Source organism: Rousettus aegyptiacus, unplaced genomic scaffold (assembly GCF_014176215.1).
Source record: "Rousettus aegyptiacus isolate mRouAeg1 unplaced genomic scaffold, mRouAeg1.p scaffold_m13_p_12, whole genome shotgun sequence".
NCBI classification, from domain to species: domain Eukaryota; kingdom Metazoa; phylum Chordata; class Mammalia; order Chiroptera; family Pteropodidae; genus Rousettus; species Rousettus aegyptiacus.
Window position 1 is genome coordinate 57,405,459 of NW_023416287.1, and position 17,562 is coordinate 57,423,020.

Here is a 17,562-nt window from a genome sequence, read left to right on the forward strand (position 1 = left end):
AATTCAGGTGCCACCACTGCACAGCAGAATTCATTTATGCTCCCCACAAAATCTATTAAACCTACGATGTGCCAGGCACTGTTCTAGGCAGTAAGGAAATGATGGTAAAAAAAGAAAGTCACTTTCCTCACAGAGCTTACCCTCTAATCGTAGGAGACCAGAAACAAGCTAATATACTAACCATCAAACAAAAGAGCAAACAATTAGGTGTGAGTGAGTGGGTAAAGTGCTGGGAAAGGAGTCAGATGGAGGGGTCCGGGAGTACTGCCCAGAAAAGGTGACTCTTTAGCTACATGTAGACGTGTGAGGTCTTAGAGAAGTGGAGAAGAATATTCCAGCCTCGACTTTGACCTCTGAGAATGTCAGAAGATGGATGATCTGGCTCCTTGGGAACTTCTGGGCAGGGTCTCTAGAATGCCCGACATACTGAAAGAATTCAATAAAGAACCATCCCAGCTGGAATCCCATTGGTGACAGTCACTGCCATATTCAGGGCTCTATAATGAGGGGAAGTGGAGAAAAGAGACTGAAAGAAGTGAGCTTTGCTGGGAGACCACAGCCTTGTCCTGGTTGTCACTGTCACAGGCTCATCACTCAGCCTTCTGGGTCTCAATTCCCTCATTGGTCCAATGGGAAGGTTTAATGAAACTCCAAAGATCCTGCAAGCTCAAATAACTTGTCTCTGTTTTCTTTCTTGTCAGCTTTGCTAATGTGGAAGCTATAAGTCTGGCTGCATAAAGAGTTTATGATTGGGACATGCTGTCTGTTCACTCTCCCTATCCACTAACAATCTAGAACTCCAATCTGAATAATTATTCTCTGTCCAGCTTTTCTAAAATTTGAGATTTAAAAGAATCTTCAAATCTTGTGACTTTTTGCAGTTTTATTTGATATATTTCCTAGAATGAGTTACAAGGATAGAGACTTAATCAACACAGGGTTGAGAACAACGAGATGTTTGGGGTCATTTTACATGCTCCCCAGCTTTATACTAAGCTGACAATAAGATCATACACAAAATTATTTCTAGAGCTTCTGCTTGAAGCAGGCTGCCTTGATTACTTAACAATTGCCCCAGTCTTCAAACTGTTCTTTCCTGCCTCGATTTACAAATACAGATACTTGAGAAAAGAGCATATCTCTTTAATGTTGCTGATGGTGTAGTCAAACCTTTGTGTGAACATGACACAATAGAGGTAATAGCATAAGCCGAAACATAAGTAATGGTCAGAGTAAGCCAGGCGTTGTTCTAAGTGCTTTATACACATTTGCTTTTTAACCTTCAGAACCGCTTCATAGGGTAGGTTCTCCAGTGATCATTTGACAGAAGGAGGCAGAGCAGCAGGGGCAGAAGTAGGAGGCGCACTGGCTGCAGGCTCTGCGTGGCGCAGTGCTTTCTGCTTCGGGGCCTGCCAGCCCCACGGAGGCCGTACCCAACGTGCTCGTGTTCACCTGAGGGCCGAAGGTACTTCTTTCCCTTTGCCGCCACACCTTTGGGGCTGTGCTTGCAGGCCCCAGACCAGCACCTAGCAGGTGGCACTAGCTCTGTGCATGTGCCACAGGAGGCTTGCCTTTTGGGGACCCGGTGGCCAACGTGCTGAGTAGTGGCCGTCTGATGGCTTTGAAGGTTACTGGTGTACACTGCAGCCTGGCCTCCTCCAAGGGCAAACTTCAGGCAACTTTAGGTGGAGCCTTCGGTGAAAAATATTCTATGTAATTTCCTCCTCTGGGTATTTGTCAATTATAGAATAGGAAGATATGAATTACAGAATCTTAGGGTAGAGAGGTGGTCGCATTCTCCAGGTATCAACATCGTACGGAAACCCTGGCTGCATGGGCTTCACTGGTTCATGACCGTGAAGTGCTGCTCACTCGCATCTCCCCAGCACCTTCCCAGGCGCACCCAGGTCGCCCCTCAAGCACCGTGGGGAAGTGATTTAGGGGCTGGTAAGGGTCTTGCTCCTGTCTTTATACCCTGTGTGGAAAATGCTTCTCCTAGAAAGTGTGCAAAACAGTTGTATTAGGAGATTATTGTTCATGGCACCAAACATGTCTTCGTTTCACAAAAGGTTTGGTGGATGGAGCATTTAAAAATAAAGAGCTTTCTTATTTTATTTCTTAAAATAAATACTGTTTGATTGACAGTTTGCCTTTTTTCAGAAATCATCTGTTTGATAAAAATGAGGTGCTTCTAGTAACCATCCTTTTTTCCTGTTCTTTCACTTTAAAAATTCAGTCTTGCCTGTCCATGAAGCCACAGTGGCTCTGATGGGCATAGAGGAGTGGAGTGCAAGGTGGAGTAAAATCAGACAACCGGATCTTCTCTGTGGTCACACCTGGCTTCTCCAAGCTCCTTCAGAGTTCCTTGACTTTCAGAGGTTTGCTCCACCTAGCCCTTGATCAACTCAGGGTGTCAGAACACCTCCGAAAGAGCATTATGTGATCAAACTGTAAATACCACATAGCCTCATTTTGAGCAGATTAACATGCAATTTTGCTTTCATGTGTACTGCTTTTGCTTTAAGCAAAGGACATCTTTGGATTGAATCTAGTATAGAATTAGAAGAGGGTAGTTTTCCTAAGTCAGTACAGGGTAGAGGGCTTTATCCTATCACTGGAGCCCCTCTCAGTATCTGGGGTGAATTGAAACCCCAGCACACACACAGGCTGGTCATCGCCGCCTGCCCTTTCCGTGGCTGAGCCTGGCCATTTGTAATCAGGTGCACATGTCGGGAAGATGTCGGGATTTACTGGCAGGCTTAGATTGAAGACTGGCTGCAGGCTGTGCTTACTCCTTTCACCTAACACAGCAGCTGAGCCCAGAGTTGCACTAATCGTTACCAGGGATGGATTGACTTTCGTAACAGCAGGGCTAAGGGCTGAATTTGAGCTAAAACCATTTCCGAGGATGTGGAAGCTTTTCCTGGACATAAGAGCATTGCCACTTCCCCTTGGGGTGTCCCAAATTAATTCATTAAAGAATATTTGACATGGAATATTGGCCAGGTAATGCCAATTCACACGAATTGAATGGCAGGGAGAACTCTTTAGCACTGAGGACTTTAAGCGCTAGAAAGAACTTGGAGACTCTCTAGTCCTGTGGTTTTCAGACTTTTTTAGCTGAAGAAACCATTCTTCCAACACAAGTTTACACAGAATGCCAGTAAACAAAACAGCTAACCGCAGAGCTATTCCAGAAAAGTGAGAGTCGAGGGACGAAACCCACTCATCTCTGCTCTGACCCTCATGACCCCATTAGGGAAACTGCAGTCCTTATCCTTGCCTGCCCTTGAGGCCAGGGAGCAGTAGGGTGCATGGGAGAGAGCTGATGGTCAGGCAGAATCCTTGGTCTTGGCACATTAGGTTAGCTGGTCCCAGACTTACTTATCTGTAAAATTGGCTATAATGTCTTTCTCAGGAAGTTTTGAGAGCATTCAGTGAAATATTAAGTGCGAAAGCTCTAAGTGCCCTGCCAGGCTGCAGTAATTACTCATTAAATGTTAGCTTTAGTCCCATTTTTGTCTAGTCATGAGAGCTATTTCATTGCTCTTTCTAGATCTGCCTCACATCTCATATGGGTTCCCAATGACTTAGCCAGCTGTACGTTTCTATAAACACAAGGGATTCATCTTCATATCTGCTTTATTTGGTCTTTAAATTGTTTTCCTCAGAGGTAGATGTTTATTAAAAATGTGGAAAGTATGTAAAAATAAAAGGAAGATAAAAATTACTGAGCCTCACCTAAACAAACTCATCAACATTTTTGTCCTATTTCCTTCCAGTCTTTTTTTTTCTCCCTAGTGCATGTACTTATATGGAATATGAAGAGATGATTGTTTTGTTTTGATCTTTCTTGCTGGTGGGAAGCAGCTTTGCCAAATCCCACCTTTTAAAATGAGCTATTGGAAGCCAGCTATGGAGAAGAGAAACAGATGTTGCCCGTCTTTTTCACTATAACTGTAACATCAAACCTTCCCATAGCTGTAAACACTCTTCTCAGATTAAGCTTGTAAATTATACCATTTTCTGGGAAGAGTCCCAGCCTTAAACTAGCTCCTCTTCTCTCAATCGACAGTTGCCAAGGCCCATCTGAGTCTTTTTGCCTTTTATCCACATTAGTCACTGCCTTCTCTTTTCTACTGTGGATTTGTGGTTTGGCTTGGTGACCCTCCACTTACAAAATGAGTTGCAAGCAAATTTCTCGACTTTCCTAAGTAAGCAGACCCCACACCTTGCCTACACCTCTACCTAAGACCACTGACCTCCTCTTGCTCCCCAACTCCCAGCCTGTCCTCTGGGCTGCTGTGCCATCACCAAGGGACCAGGAGTGGAAAACATGGGAGCAGCAAAGGAATCTCTGAGTTCAAAAATAGAGAGAAGAAATTGTGAAAAATAGAAACAGCTTAGGAAAAGGGATCCTGGAGTCCTGAAAAGACAAGATTTGGAGAGGGAGGTAGAAATAATGCAAACTGCGCCTCCTTTAAAATGTTGCTGAGGGTCAGCCCCAAACCAAGAAACCATGAGGGAGACTCAGCTTTCTCCTATTTCTTCACCCTCTTCTACCCTGTGACCTGTTACTCCTGCAACCAGAGCTCTTGCTTGGACTATGGGGCTAGTTGAGTTACATTATAGACTAAAAGGGCACTCCGTGGGGCTCATTTCCATGTATTACCTCGTGTCAGTGGGAACATGCTTTCTGAGTTCCAGACAGCCAACTTAAAAGCTTTTGGAACACAACCCACTGATGAGTGAGAGACTGCAGACTTTGTGTTGAGGGCCAGTCTCAGAATTGTCCCTGTGCATAAGGCACTGACAAGAGTGCCCAGATGTTCTTTATTTCCTGAAACATATGGACATCAGTAGGTATTTCTGTATACATGGACCTGATTGGAAGGAAGTCAGAGCAAACCCAATTAACTTGTGGTTGGGATTCTGTAAAATAACCAATCTATTGATTCCAGCAAAAAATAGCTTCTGTGATATGTGTGTACAGATCTATCAAGATAACCATTCCTGATTGATTGATAGTCACTTGGTTAGCTCACTACAGATGTATCAGAGACCATGTGATGAAGAAAACAGCTTCCCAGTAGAGCCCAAGGTGTCTGGAGGTGTGTTTTAAAATAGCAGCTTCCATGCGGTGTTTATGTCCTTAGCTCTTGGCGATGTGGCATTTCGGATGAAGTCATCTTCTTGGGTCCATTTCCTGAGTGTTGATCATTTTGTGACACAGAACAGCTTCTTACATTCTTAGAGCGGGCCTCCAAAGCCTAACCACCTGGCCCTGGGTCCATCCCCACTGTCTTTCCCTCCTACTTTTACCTAAAAACATGTCTTGTAGTTGTGGAAAATTACATGTTCACAGATCATGTTTCTTTCCTCACACCAAGCATATTCCCACACAGGGACAGATTCTGGAATGATCTCATGGATGAATCATGCCCTTATCCAGCTGTTTATAGGAGCTGCCTTTAGACAAAGACTTTGGTGAAAGCTACGTCAAGGCCCCTTTATTGTCTGCCAGTTACCCTTGGGGATGGCTTATCGATGAAGTGCTAAGTGTGAGAAGGGCAGGACTTAGAAGACTAAAGGCTGCTTTGATTTCACTTTTTCCTGTCAGCCCTGGGCCTTGACTCTGGGCTGTAGGGGTGTAATGTTCTGCTCTGATACAAGTAAATGGACCCAACCAAGATGGTAGTTGTACTATATTTGAAGAGGAAACCATGAAGATTTCTTAAACTATTTTAATGCCTGTGTTGTTGAGGTCCTATGGATGCGTAATCTCTCAATTACAATTATCTCACAAGTGGCATTTCCTTTCCTAATTCAGCTTTCAAGCTCTACTTTCTGGGCAGCAAATCTTTTTTTTTTTTTTTTTTTTTTTTTTGAAAGATCTGGAAATCCTGTTAATATTTAATTAGCTTTTAAATTATTTATACATCAAAGTGTTCAACCTATTGTTGTCCTTTAAAGAGCAAGTGCCCCATGGAGCTTCCAGCTGGTATTCTAAGGTCTCGAGTTGAGAGCACCATTAGAGAAATATTCACCGACGGAAGTCACGCCACCGCCATCTTGGAACAGAGAGCTCTGGGAATTAGCTAATTGGACACAAACACAGTTTTCGCCATCTACTTCCCAGGTGTTAAATATTTAAATCTAATATTTTTTTTATTAAAAGAAGTATTGGTTCATTAACTATAAGCTCCCTAATGAAAGGGATTTCACTTGAACTTCTTGTTATCTTATGGAGAATCTTATTTGATCAATTCAATGTGTCATGGAAGACTCTTATACAAGATGAAATCAGGAATGGTTCATTGCGTGGTAACTAGTGACCTGAGCACCAGGATATCTAGTTTGGCTATCTGTTCTGACCAGATGACTTCACAACTGTGTCATCGATGCATTTGCTTGATGCTGTGGGAGCCAAAACTAAAAGTGGTCCAGGGGGTTTCCAAACATGAAGTTACAGGCTTTCAAGGAGAGCCGAATTAAGTGAATTGCAGTGCCATCCTATAAAGGGTGGATTTACATCCCCCAAAAGAACCAACTTATATTTCTGCTGCTTGCTTAAAGATATAACTGCTGCTTGGCTGTCTCCCCAAATGCATTTATTTTCATCTCCTGCTTTAATCCCCTCCCCGCAGTCTTCTGTGACACCCTCCCCTGTTCTCCCTTAAACCATCTCCAATCCCCCTTCCCCCATCAGCCAGCTTTTGTAAAAAAAAATCTTTGTGCTCAGTTTTCAAAGTGTGTTTGTTGCTTACTGCCTCTGCAAAAGTTAAGAAATTTAAATAGAATGAGAAATGAGCTCTTGTAGCTAAATAAATCTGAGCTGTAGCATCACCCAGGGCTGCAGAGGAGAAGGAATCAGATCATGCATTGTCCACAGTTCCCTACCAGGGGTTCTCTTAGTGCATCCAGCCAAATGAGATCTTCTCATACCACCCAAGCGTGTTCATCTCTGAATTCAAGCTACAGCATTTAAACCTTAGCGCACAATTTTGGACAATGTCTACATAAGGTATTTGAACTTGCCTCCACTCATATTTAGAAGGAGGTGAAACAAATTAATATTTGAACTTAACACACATCTGGGAAAAAAATATTCTAGACTTTTCAAAGAAATTGAAAAGCTCAACTTCAGTTTGCTTCTAATTACTTTCAGCTGTGATTCCACACTATCTGGCTCTATCTCCTAGTACAGGAGGGTTAATGCTGGCATTCGAGCCACAGATAGTTCTATTCTCATACACCATTTTAATGAGAGTTTAATGATCTTAGAAAGCATCAAGATTTTATCACTACTCCACTGAGAGTTCTGCTTAATTCTTTTTCATTGGAGTTTTTTAAACACTCCGTTTGAATGAACCAGTGACACCATTCAGAGTTCCTTTTTGCAGGTGACTTCCCACCCGCTTGGCCCCGCAAAAAGTGAGGCATCAGGGGCCAGGGGTCTCTCGCTTGCTTTACACTCACATGTAAGGCCTAAGCAGTAAATTAGTAAATTACCTTATCTGTAAATTAGGTGGCACGATATGAAATCACTGTTTATATAGAACAAAATGAGCAAATAACAGCAATTTCATATGGTTCGGCAACATGACACACTTAGCTAAGGACAGCCCTAGAGAAGTTTGTCAGCCTCTGTGAAAGATACATTTTTCAGATTCAAAGCTGTTAAAAGAAACCAACATTATTGAAATAAATGAGATGTTTCATTTTCTGTGGATATGTGGCATGCCGGTGGATGTGTGTAGACGTGTGCTCTCAATTCAAGCCCACCAAAGTGGCAGCTCTGAGGTGAGTGACAACTTAGTCACCACCACAAAGCAGTCAATTTTTTAGAGCAATTGCAATATTTATTACCATGTCAGTGAAGTTTTTGAAGTATGAATGTAATAAATGTGAGTGCATCAGCTTCAGTGTGCAAGAAATGTCTCATTTCTAATTTTTTTGTTTTGTTTTTAAATCTACTTCATACATATTATTAGGTCCCCTTCTACAAGGGCAGAGGGAAATTCCAACTTAATTATCACTGGGCATCCCTCCCACTTGTCCTACAATGGGCAGAAAATGACCAGGCCACTTTGGGGAAGAAAATTGGGGAATAAAATACAGGTCACTAAATATGTAATCTATGACTGTTTGTGTTAAAAAGTAATGGTAGCCAAAGTACTGATGAGTAAGCACTAGTCCAGTACAAGTGTCACCCTTCTCATGTGACTATTTAAATTTAACTAAAATAAAAAATTTAGTTCTTCAGTAACTTGTCATACTTCAAGCACTCACTTGCCACCTGCAGTTAGTGGTTACCGTATTGGACAGCTCAGATAGAAAACACTTCTGTCCCTGCAACAAGTTCTGCAGATAACGCTAAGCAGTATGTGTTTTCTAGTAGCAGCTGAGGGTGGCAAACCCACTATTCTCCCAGCTTAATTTTTTACTTGGTTTTATTATTTAGAAAGTAGAATGGTACAAGTGAAGAGCCAGTGGGGAGTGGCGGCAGCAGTAGGCTGACCAGCACAGTAGTTCTCAAGAGATTGGTTCTTGTGGTTAGGTGTGATGCGGCTTCTCCTGTTGCAAAGTGTGGTCCAAAGTTTCTCTTCCATGTGGTCCAAAGTGTCCCTGAGGCATGTGGACAATCGCTGGATCTAATAATTACCGCATCCTTAAATGGGATTTGGGGGTTATCTCATGGAGAAGAGTCTTGGATTTTATGTGAGCACCAAAAGTTTAATTTTTGTTATGGCTCCATTTGCTTTGGAGGAGGCATCGAGAAGGGGCCAGAGTGTGGGGTGAGCGTGGTTTGGTTCTGTGAACTGAGATGTGTATATTTAGCAGCCAGGGGTCAACTGGCCTAAGCAGGGCTGTCTCTGGAAGCAGTGAACTGTGAGCAAATTGACAGATGAAAAGGGGCATAGTGGAAAAGCATCCATGTCCCTTGTTGTCTTTATGACCCACCCATGAGACAGCAATGATCCAGTAAACACTCTTAAAGTGTTATCTTGCACATCAGACACTCTGTGGACAGGATACAAATATGGACTGAGACTCTGTTCCTGCCTGCAGCCAGCTCTCCATCCAGAAGCACTCTTAAAAAAAAAAAAAAATTCTTAACTAAAGTATATAGTTGAGATACATTTTTATATTAGTTTTGGGTGTAAGAAGCACTCTTAATAAGGGCCTGTTTTAATACTCATTTCTTTTCATCTTCTCACCCCATAAAACATTCTCTGCTTTTATATTACAGCCCTAAATAACATTCTCTGTCTGGCAGAAACAAGGAGATAATTGTTTGGGAGTTGGGAATTTGAGGCACATGCTCACTGGGTTTGGCTCTGGACAGTCAGGAAGTCCATGGAAGTGTGCTGTAAAATTTTTAATGAAACGTAAGGTGCTCACCTCCTGGTCTTCCCCCATGGGGCTCCCTGCTCCTGACCCACCACAACTGTTTTAGCCTCCTCGCCTGGTTCTTGCTTCATAGGCATTTTTCTTTGTTAGCACCCTGATGCATTCATCATCTCTGTCCTTAATTGCTGGAGGAAGTCTTTTGAGAGCCTCCCTGGATGGCTCATGTAGGAGGTGGATGGTGTCTGGTACATGTGGTCTCGTGAGCCTGGTGGCCTGCTGAGCCCCACACTGCTCCAGCTTGCTTGGTCGTTCCAGCCACGGATTTGAGGTCAATAACTGGAACACAGTTTTCTCTCTTGGCCACAGCATGTTTGTCAAATGATGTGACTTAAACCATGCTGGACCTCATAGCCCTCAGTGAATGTGGTCCCCAGCAGGGGAGGCACCTCAGGAGAAATCAGACATATCCTGAGAGCACTTCCATGGCTCGAACATCTTTGAAACTCTCAATGGGATGATTTGCTCCTTCTAACAAAGCGTTTATAGTTCTGTGAGTTACTGTCCTGTTTTAGGAGTGAGTTTGATGTTTCGAATTACCTGAAGTCATTTACAGTAAAATCTGATCAATGAGGGGAGCACTGATTACAGTAAGAGTGTTCAGGGTGAAAAACATGTAGATAAAGTTCGAAGACTGGGATGGCTTGGCTGTTTGCTTTTTCCTGCATGACTCTAGTATTGATTACAGAAGGGACTCCAGAGGCATTGTGAATGCGGCAGAACCATGGCCTCCCACGGAGACTGCCTTAAAAATGCAGCTCTCACTGGGTGCAGGTCTTGGGTATTTCTTTTGAAAATTGCCATTAATTAAACACCCCACCTTACAGGTAGGATTATGTAGCCAGTTCATCCATGGAACGCCCATAGATGAGGACGAGTGTTCAACAGAATCAGAGAATCCTGTGTTTTTCCACCGAACAGGGTGGAGGGTGGTAGGGCGCCTCTTGTCCTCCTTCTCCGCACTGGCTGTTTCTTTCTCTTTCCTTGATTCCTTTACTTTCCTCCCAGAGAGTCTTGCCTTTACATTTTCTTTGTTTTTGCTTAGGTTGTAGGAGACAGCCCCTGAGTGCGGCGCCTCTCCAGGCCACACAGCAATTGTACTGCAGGCCTGAGGTGGCTTGGACTCACAAGCACTGTGTCACAGAGAAGAAGCTGGATGACAGTCTTTCCCAGATGTGGCTGCAATTTAAAATCACCTGGGGAGCATTTATGACCCCTATCACCCAGGTTATACCCCATACCAACTGAATCTGAATGGCAGGGGTGGGAGCCAGACCACGGTAGTTTGTCAAAGATCCCCAAATGATTCTAATATGCAGCCAAGTTTGAGAACTACTGTAAGGAGGGGGATTGTCTTTGAAAATGTGAGTCGTGTCTGAGCTTAGCCACAGCCAGCTCATCTTGCATCTCCACGGCAATGTGATGCACTATAGACAGCACTGGATGCAAAACCAGTCTCTTTCACCTGCAATCCCAATGATGTTTGCAAGCCACTGACCTACCCTGGGCCTCATTTTCCTCATCCGTAAAATAGGATAATAACAATGCCCGTTTGATAGGGGCATCTTAGAGAATGAAAGACGTGATGTGTGAAAGTCTCTGTAAATTGTGATGTGTTCTATAAGTGCTTATTGTTAACACTGGATATTATTTTTTTTTATAGAAAAATACCCTTTTTTAGGTGGCTGGCCTGGCAAGGTAGCTGCAATGACTGTTGTAGCATTGACTCTTTACCAGCAATAAACCTGAGAACTGTAGGACAAGAATTTCTTTCTCCCGTCTAATAAAAGGAGTGTCAAGGAGAGGTGGTCTTTCCAGATTTAAAAACAAAAGCCAGCAGCTAGAGCCCAAGAGAAGCATTGTCCCACTGTGCCCAGGGAATGTCCCCTGACTTCCTATTCAATGACCGTCTTAGCGTGGAGGGGCCTTGCTGAGCAGTAGAGGAGGTCGGTAATCCTAACTTTCATCTTCAGGTTTTCTGTACATTTGGATTTTGTTTATCTCAAAGTGAGCGAAATTGCCCACAGAGTATCACTGACAAGCCCCAAAGGAGGGACAAAGGGAGATCCAGTCCAGGGCCTGCTTGGTCATTTTTGTCAATGTGACTGTTATCTCATGCAGTAAACATCATTATATCTCTTTTTGGTACAAACAAAATCATTGTTTTCTTTGGCTTGTCCTCCCCAGGGATTTGAAGTTGGACGGAGGAAGACAATCAGCAGGTGCCGTGAGCTTGAAAGAGATCATTGGCCTTGAAGGCGTGGAGCTGGGAGCTGACGGGAAGGTAAGGCTGCCTGGCTTCCAGTCAGTGAGTTTGTGCCGATACCACAGGTTCAGGAAGCAGAGGCAGCGTGACAGATCATGAACCAGGTGTGGGACATGTTCTTGGATGCGTGATACCAGCCTGTACCAGTCCTCCAGCACGAGGAAGGAAATCCACCAAGGCAGCAATTAAATAGCAGTGCAACAGTTTCTCTGCCTACACTGTTTAACAGCAGAATGTATGATAAGACCAGTATCGTCAGTATCTCAGGCACACGCGTGCACACACATGTACATGTTCTGGGATGGAGTAACAGGTGATTAGATTAACAAGGAATAACTGATGGTGTCGGCAAGCAACATTCCCACTACTGGAAAGTATTTTTGGCTTCCTGTGGTCCTGAGAAACTAAGAGTCCCTTAGCCTTAGATAGTGACCACTGAGCAGCAGAGCTGTCCCATTCCGCTCTCACCCACAATTCACTGAGTTGCCGAGTTGAAGTCTGAGGAGTAAAGGTTGAAATACAAACTTGACCTCTTTGTGCTGGATCCAGGTGGTCTTTATAAACCCTTCCAAAGGCTGTTTGTGGAGACAATGCAAGAGTTTCTTTGAGAAAGCCATCCTAGCATAGTTTGCTTGCAGGTGAGGCTGCTGGGGCGGCAAACAACCTCCCAACCACCCTTTCCCCAGGACAGCTGGTCACCACTGTGCCCAAACGACATCAACCCTGAATTTAGGGTGCTGGAGCCACAACTCCCCAGGCAGGTTAAAAGAAAAATTCTTGTCCTATCTTCATCCCTAAGGGTTGGGTGTTCACATAGGAATGAGGGAGGATAAAACAGAGATGAGCATCATAGATGACATCTGCCAAAGGAATACAAAAGAACCGCCAAAGGTCACAGTCCCTTATCAGAGACCGCTGGGGCCTGATGTATCCTGGACTTCTGCATTTGGTGGTTTATAAAAAGTAGCAGCACTGTGTGCCTCACATATTACGCAGCACCCCAACGGCTTCTCAGATAGCACATTGTTATCAAACACACTAATATTTCTGCCACATAACACGAACATTCACACCAAGTAGAATAAATTAAAACTATAGATAGCCTCAAGTCAGTTCTGGCACAAATGAGTGCCAAAACAAATTTCATTTTTCAAATCTCATTGGATTTTAGAGTTGCAGATGTGACAATATGTACCTAAACTTAGGTGGCAACACAGCTTGGTCAGAATGCAAACCTAACATTGCCTGGGAATAATCACTTGCCATTTTTGTCTTCACCTTTTAGACTGTTTCTTATACCCAATTTCTGTTACCCACAAACGCCTTTGGAGCCCGGAGAAATACCATTGACTCCACCTCCTCCTTCTCCCAGTTCCGTACCCTGAGCCACCGCAGTCTCTCCATAGGACGGGCGAGCAGCACCCAGGGGAGCCTCGACACAGGTAATCTGGGACCTGGCTGGGTCTGGTAGCTCGCAGCAGGAGGTGCCTCAGTGTGCCGTGTGGACCGTGTCTCCCAGTGTGCAGAATGGAGAACAGGGGCCTCTAGAGCATGAGCTTACCCTGCAGGTGATGTGACTTTGGGGCAGGCTCGATATCAGGCCGTGCAGGCCACAGGGTGATCTCTAATGAGAAATCTTAGTCACAACCTCCTAAGCTCCCACAAGGAGAAATGCTAAGGCCATCTTGCAGAGATGGCTGGCTGCCCCGGCTTCTCGCTGCCACTCAGCTCCTCATCTCACCAGTTACCTGCTTCTTGCTTACATTTTCATAGTGCTCAAGTTTGGCTTTTTTTTTTTTTTTTTTTCCCGAATAATTGGGCCAGAGACCCAGGAACTTCCTTTGTAATTCTCATAGTGGGTGAGCTAACATGGCTGCCGAAGGAAGACTTGCTTTCAGCTTTGCCCGTACAAACCTTCGTAAAAGTTGACATGCGGAAGAAAGCTCTTTACAAAGCAGTGTAACTCTCAGAGAAATTCCAGGCTAATGCGAAGTTCTTAGGCCTGTCTGGGTGCTGAGTTTGGAAGCCCTGTCCCAGTGTTCTGGCTACCTCTGGTCATTTCCAGCTGTTTGCATTGGTGCCCGCTGAGTCGTGTTTATACGGACACAGTAGCCTGCCCAGAAGCACACATACTGAAGATGTGCTACTCATACCGCACAACTACCAGCTGATCTGCAGGTTTAGAGAATGAGCCTTTTTGGTGCCACATTTTGTAATCGGGGAATGTTCACTGCATGTTTTATGTGCTGTTGGGTTTTGTGCTCTCTTGGGTCAAGGAGATTAACACATAATTTTTTTAAACGAAAAAAATGTCAGAATGTTAAGAATTTAGTGAACCCTTTCCTGGGAGGATACACTTCATTAGCATACAGAGATGTCTACTAAAAGTCAGAGGGAGCAATTTGACTCAGCTAAATGCCCTGAAGCCAGCCTTTCTTTACTCAAACTTTATACTTGGCATTTGTCCAGCTGCTTCTGCTTTAGACGGTCTGGGGCCCCTAATTATCACTTTGCATGTGATCCTTAGGCAGTGACCTGGGAGACTTTATGGACTATGACCCAAATCTCCTGGATGACCCCCAGTGGCCTTGTGGCAAGCACAAACGAGTTCTGATCTTTCCTTCGTACATGGTGAGTAGTGGCGTAGAGATGGTCGGTTTGATCACCCCCTTGGCCTCCGGCATGTATTTGAAGGTGGCATGCTCACCTTAAAGACAGCTGCTCTTCCTGGGTTTGGGGGACTTAATTCACACACTGCTCTGCCTGAAGACCTTCTTGAGGGCTCCCCAGTGTGGCTTGCTTATGGATGAACCAGCATGTACTGGTCCAGGATTCTGCTGGCCACCCGACCTGCATATATCACGTCATCCATAGACCCCACTAGGATGGTATCAGACACATCAGTGGCAGCACAGAGTTCAGGTTCAGCTCTGTTTGGAGTTCCTTGGCGACTAGGCCTCTGCGTGTACTCCCAACAAACATTTGGCGCTGGCTCTGGATGACGGAATTATCTCCTGGGAAAGTGAAAGTAGGACAATGTGGGTGTAAAATGCAAAACCTTTCCTTGCTGTTTTTATTTCTTGGGCTCTTCCTGTTTTTCCCTTCGTGTAATTTTGGTTTCTGCATTTGGCTGACCACCATTTCCCACCACTCTGGGCTGCCATTTCTCCAGACACCAGTGGGGACAGACAAGGTCCTGTGTGCTTTCCTGGGGCAGACTTGCCCTGACTTGGAGGCTGGCCAAGCCCAGACGACTGTGAGAGGACAGGAGAGCAGGGCTCGTGGGGAAACCCAGTGCACCAGCCCTGCCACAGATGACATCAGGTGGGAGAGCACTGACCCAGAATGTCCCCGCTGCCCCCCTGCCAGGCCCAGATGGGACAGGCACAGCTGAAACACCCTGCTCTCATTTTCTCGCTCCTTCCCAGCCTGTGCAGTTCTCAGGAGCCCTAGCCCCAGTAGTGAGCAGAGGATCCTTTATCTGTTGGAGGTTCTTATGTCTGAGAAGCTAACCCTGTGTATGCCAAGGGCACCTGAACACTCTCACTCAGAGCTTAGAGTTCTCAGCAGTGGGATTCTACCCTCCAGCTTCTCTCCTCACGGAATACTTGGCCAGTGGCTGACAGGGAAACCCTGGGCAGAACTCAGGCCCTTGCCAGTTACTTTCAGCAGATATCCTCTTGTAATCTGGCAAACAGCTCCGAGGTCATTCTAATTTGCCACATTGAGTCAAATGAATTACCAAAGGCATTTAGTTTAAAATTGCCCCTGCTCCTCACTCTCCCATCCTTATTCCCAGTTTCTAACACAGAAAGCAAAACCAGAGCCATGTATAGTTATTTTTTCCCACTCTGTGACCTGTGATATGATTAACCTTTTTTTTTTAAACCAGGGCTTATTCATATAAGCTAGTGCATCATAATAAGTGTTCAATAAATGACAAGAATCATCGTACTAATGTTTAGAAGGGAGCAAATGAAAGGTCATGACTTGTGTAGGACTAAGGATTCTTTATGTTGTTCACTACTTTATTTATTAAAGTTCACCTTATTAAGTAACTTGGGCAGGAAACTGTGGCTCAGGGAGCCTGAGCGAGACTTTTACAATTGACAGACAGGAAGTGGGGTGAGGAGGCCAGAACTCAGAGCTGTTCTCGCTTTGCCTCTATGTCCCACAGCCCTCAGCAGTCAGTCAGTGGCAGAACTGCCAGCTTCAGGAGGACGTGAAAATGATTCTTTGGGCCAACAGTTTAACAAATTTCTAGGTAGCCAAGGGAATAAGAGGGTGCACTATTTCTGATTGACATTAGGATTTGATGGGGAGATCGTCCATGGGTATGTTATATCTGGTGATAACACTGACCTCTCCTTTTTAGACCTGGTGGTGGGCTGTTGCCGGAGCTGTGTCGTTGTTTGTTTGTTCTCTCTTCCTTTCTCTCTCTCTTTCTTTCTTTCTTTCTTTCTTTCTTTCTTTCTTTCTTTCTTTCTTTCTTTCTTTCTTTCTATGATTTCATGGTGAACTTCAAGGTTTTGGGCTATTGTCTAGGTGTGTGTGCCTGTGAACATGGATAATTTTTCCTTCTTTGACAGTGTGCTAGATGACTTGCCAAGTCAGCATATATATCCTATTCTCCTTGTTTTATGTTCCCAAATAGGTCATTTTTTTATTTTACCACATTGAATCTACAGCCCATGCTTCCTATAATAGTCCATTTTTTAGAGAATGAAGTTGCTCATGAATTTCATTTGCCTGGTCAGCTCCATAAGACCTATATCTCCTCTTTTGGCCACAGATACCGGTACTTCGATAAAATATGGGAGACCCACTTTTCAGCATTTTTGTCTTAAGTCACTGCAGAGCATGTCATGTGTTACAAAGAGCCCCACACTTGCTCCCAGGAGACCTTCTCTAAAAGCGGATATGGATTACAGGGCTGTTTCACATGCATTTTACACTGAGCTTGCAGGAATAAGTTTGTTTGCTTTATTTGTGTGTTGGGTAATAGGTATAGAATTTGTCCACTCAACCAGTATTAACTGAGGCCCTACTATGTGCCAGGCCAGGTGCTTCCTTATATAGAGGAGATCAAACCAGCTACAACCCCGACTCTACTCAACCTCATAGTGAATGAAGAAGTCAGTGAACAAATGGATAAATCACTGGTCATGATGAGGAGGAGAAAAGTAATTGGAGATGACAGAGTGGGTTGGAGGATGGAGGTTGGAGTTGGGTGTCAAGGAAGGTTCCTCGAGGACATGGCATTGAAAGTGGGTACAGAGAGGTGAGAAGGAGCAGCCATGCCAGGCCTTGGCAGGGAGAGTCCATGAGCAAGACCTTGAAGTGTGAAAGAGGTTGACTTTGTATAAAACCAATATTTTTTACAATAAACGTCACTGCTTTCTGTAATAGGCGCTGACTACTAAGGTGGACAGAGACAACAACAGGGTTATTTGACCCAGGTTGTTGAAGGCCGTAATCTTAGAGGGTCTGTGGTCTACCTTAGCCCTTAGGCAGATGGGGCACTCTGGCCAGAAACCTGGCTTGGAGCACTTCTGCGGCAGTGTGAACCCTCATCTTTGGCAGGACGCCCCCTGCAGGTAGATGTCAGACCTGTGCGAAGACTGTGCAGCCCTGCTCCTGTCTCCTCTCCAGGGTTCCCTGGTAAGGAAGGTCTTTACTTGGAGACTGGGGAAGGGAACCAGCGTGCTAGGTTACAGCATCGCCCACCTCCCCCAAGGTCAGCCCCCAAGGCCTCTGGGGTCCTGCTGCCTGTGCCTGTCTGTCTTCCTTAAGCCCTCAGGGAAGTTAAGTTAGGCCAGCCCGGCAGAGGCCTCGAGGGGAGGGCTGTTGTCCCATGTTTTGGGGCACCCTACACCTGTGGAATT

General features: G+C 44.7%; 1 protein-coding gene across 2 annotated transcripts in view; it reads left to right on the plus strand.

Annotated features, from left to right (window-relative positions):
- Window positions 1-17,562, plus strand: part of CABLES1 (Cdk5 and Abl enzyme substrate 1) — a 103,445-nt gene that overhangs the window by 69,493 nt on the left and 16,390 nt on the right. For both annotated transcript variants that reach the window (XM_016163998.2, XM_036229905.1), the window contains 3 exons: window positions 11,599-11,695; window positions 12,963-13,119; window positions 14,205-14,308. In XM_016163998.2, the coding sequence (XP_016019484.2) occupies window positions 11,599-11,695; window positions 12,963-13,119; window positions 14,205-14,308 (358 nt within the window). The remainder of the gene's footprint in view (window positions 1-11,598; window positions 11,696-12,962; window positions 13,120-14,204; window positions 14,309-17,562) is intronic.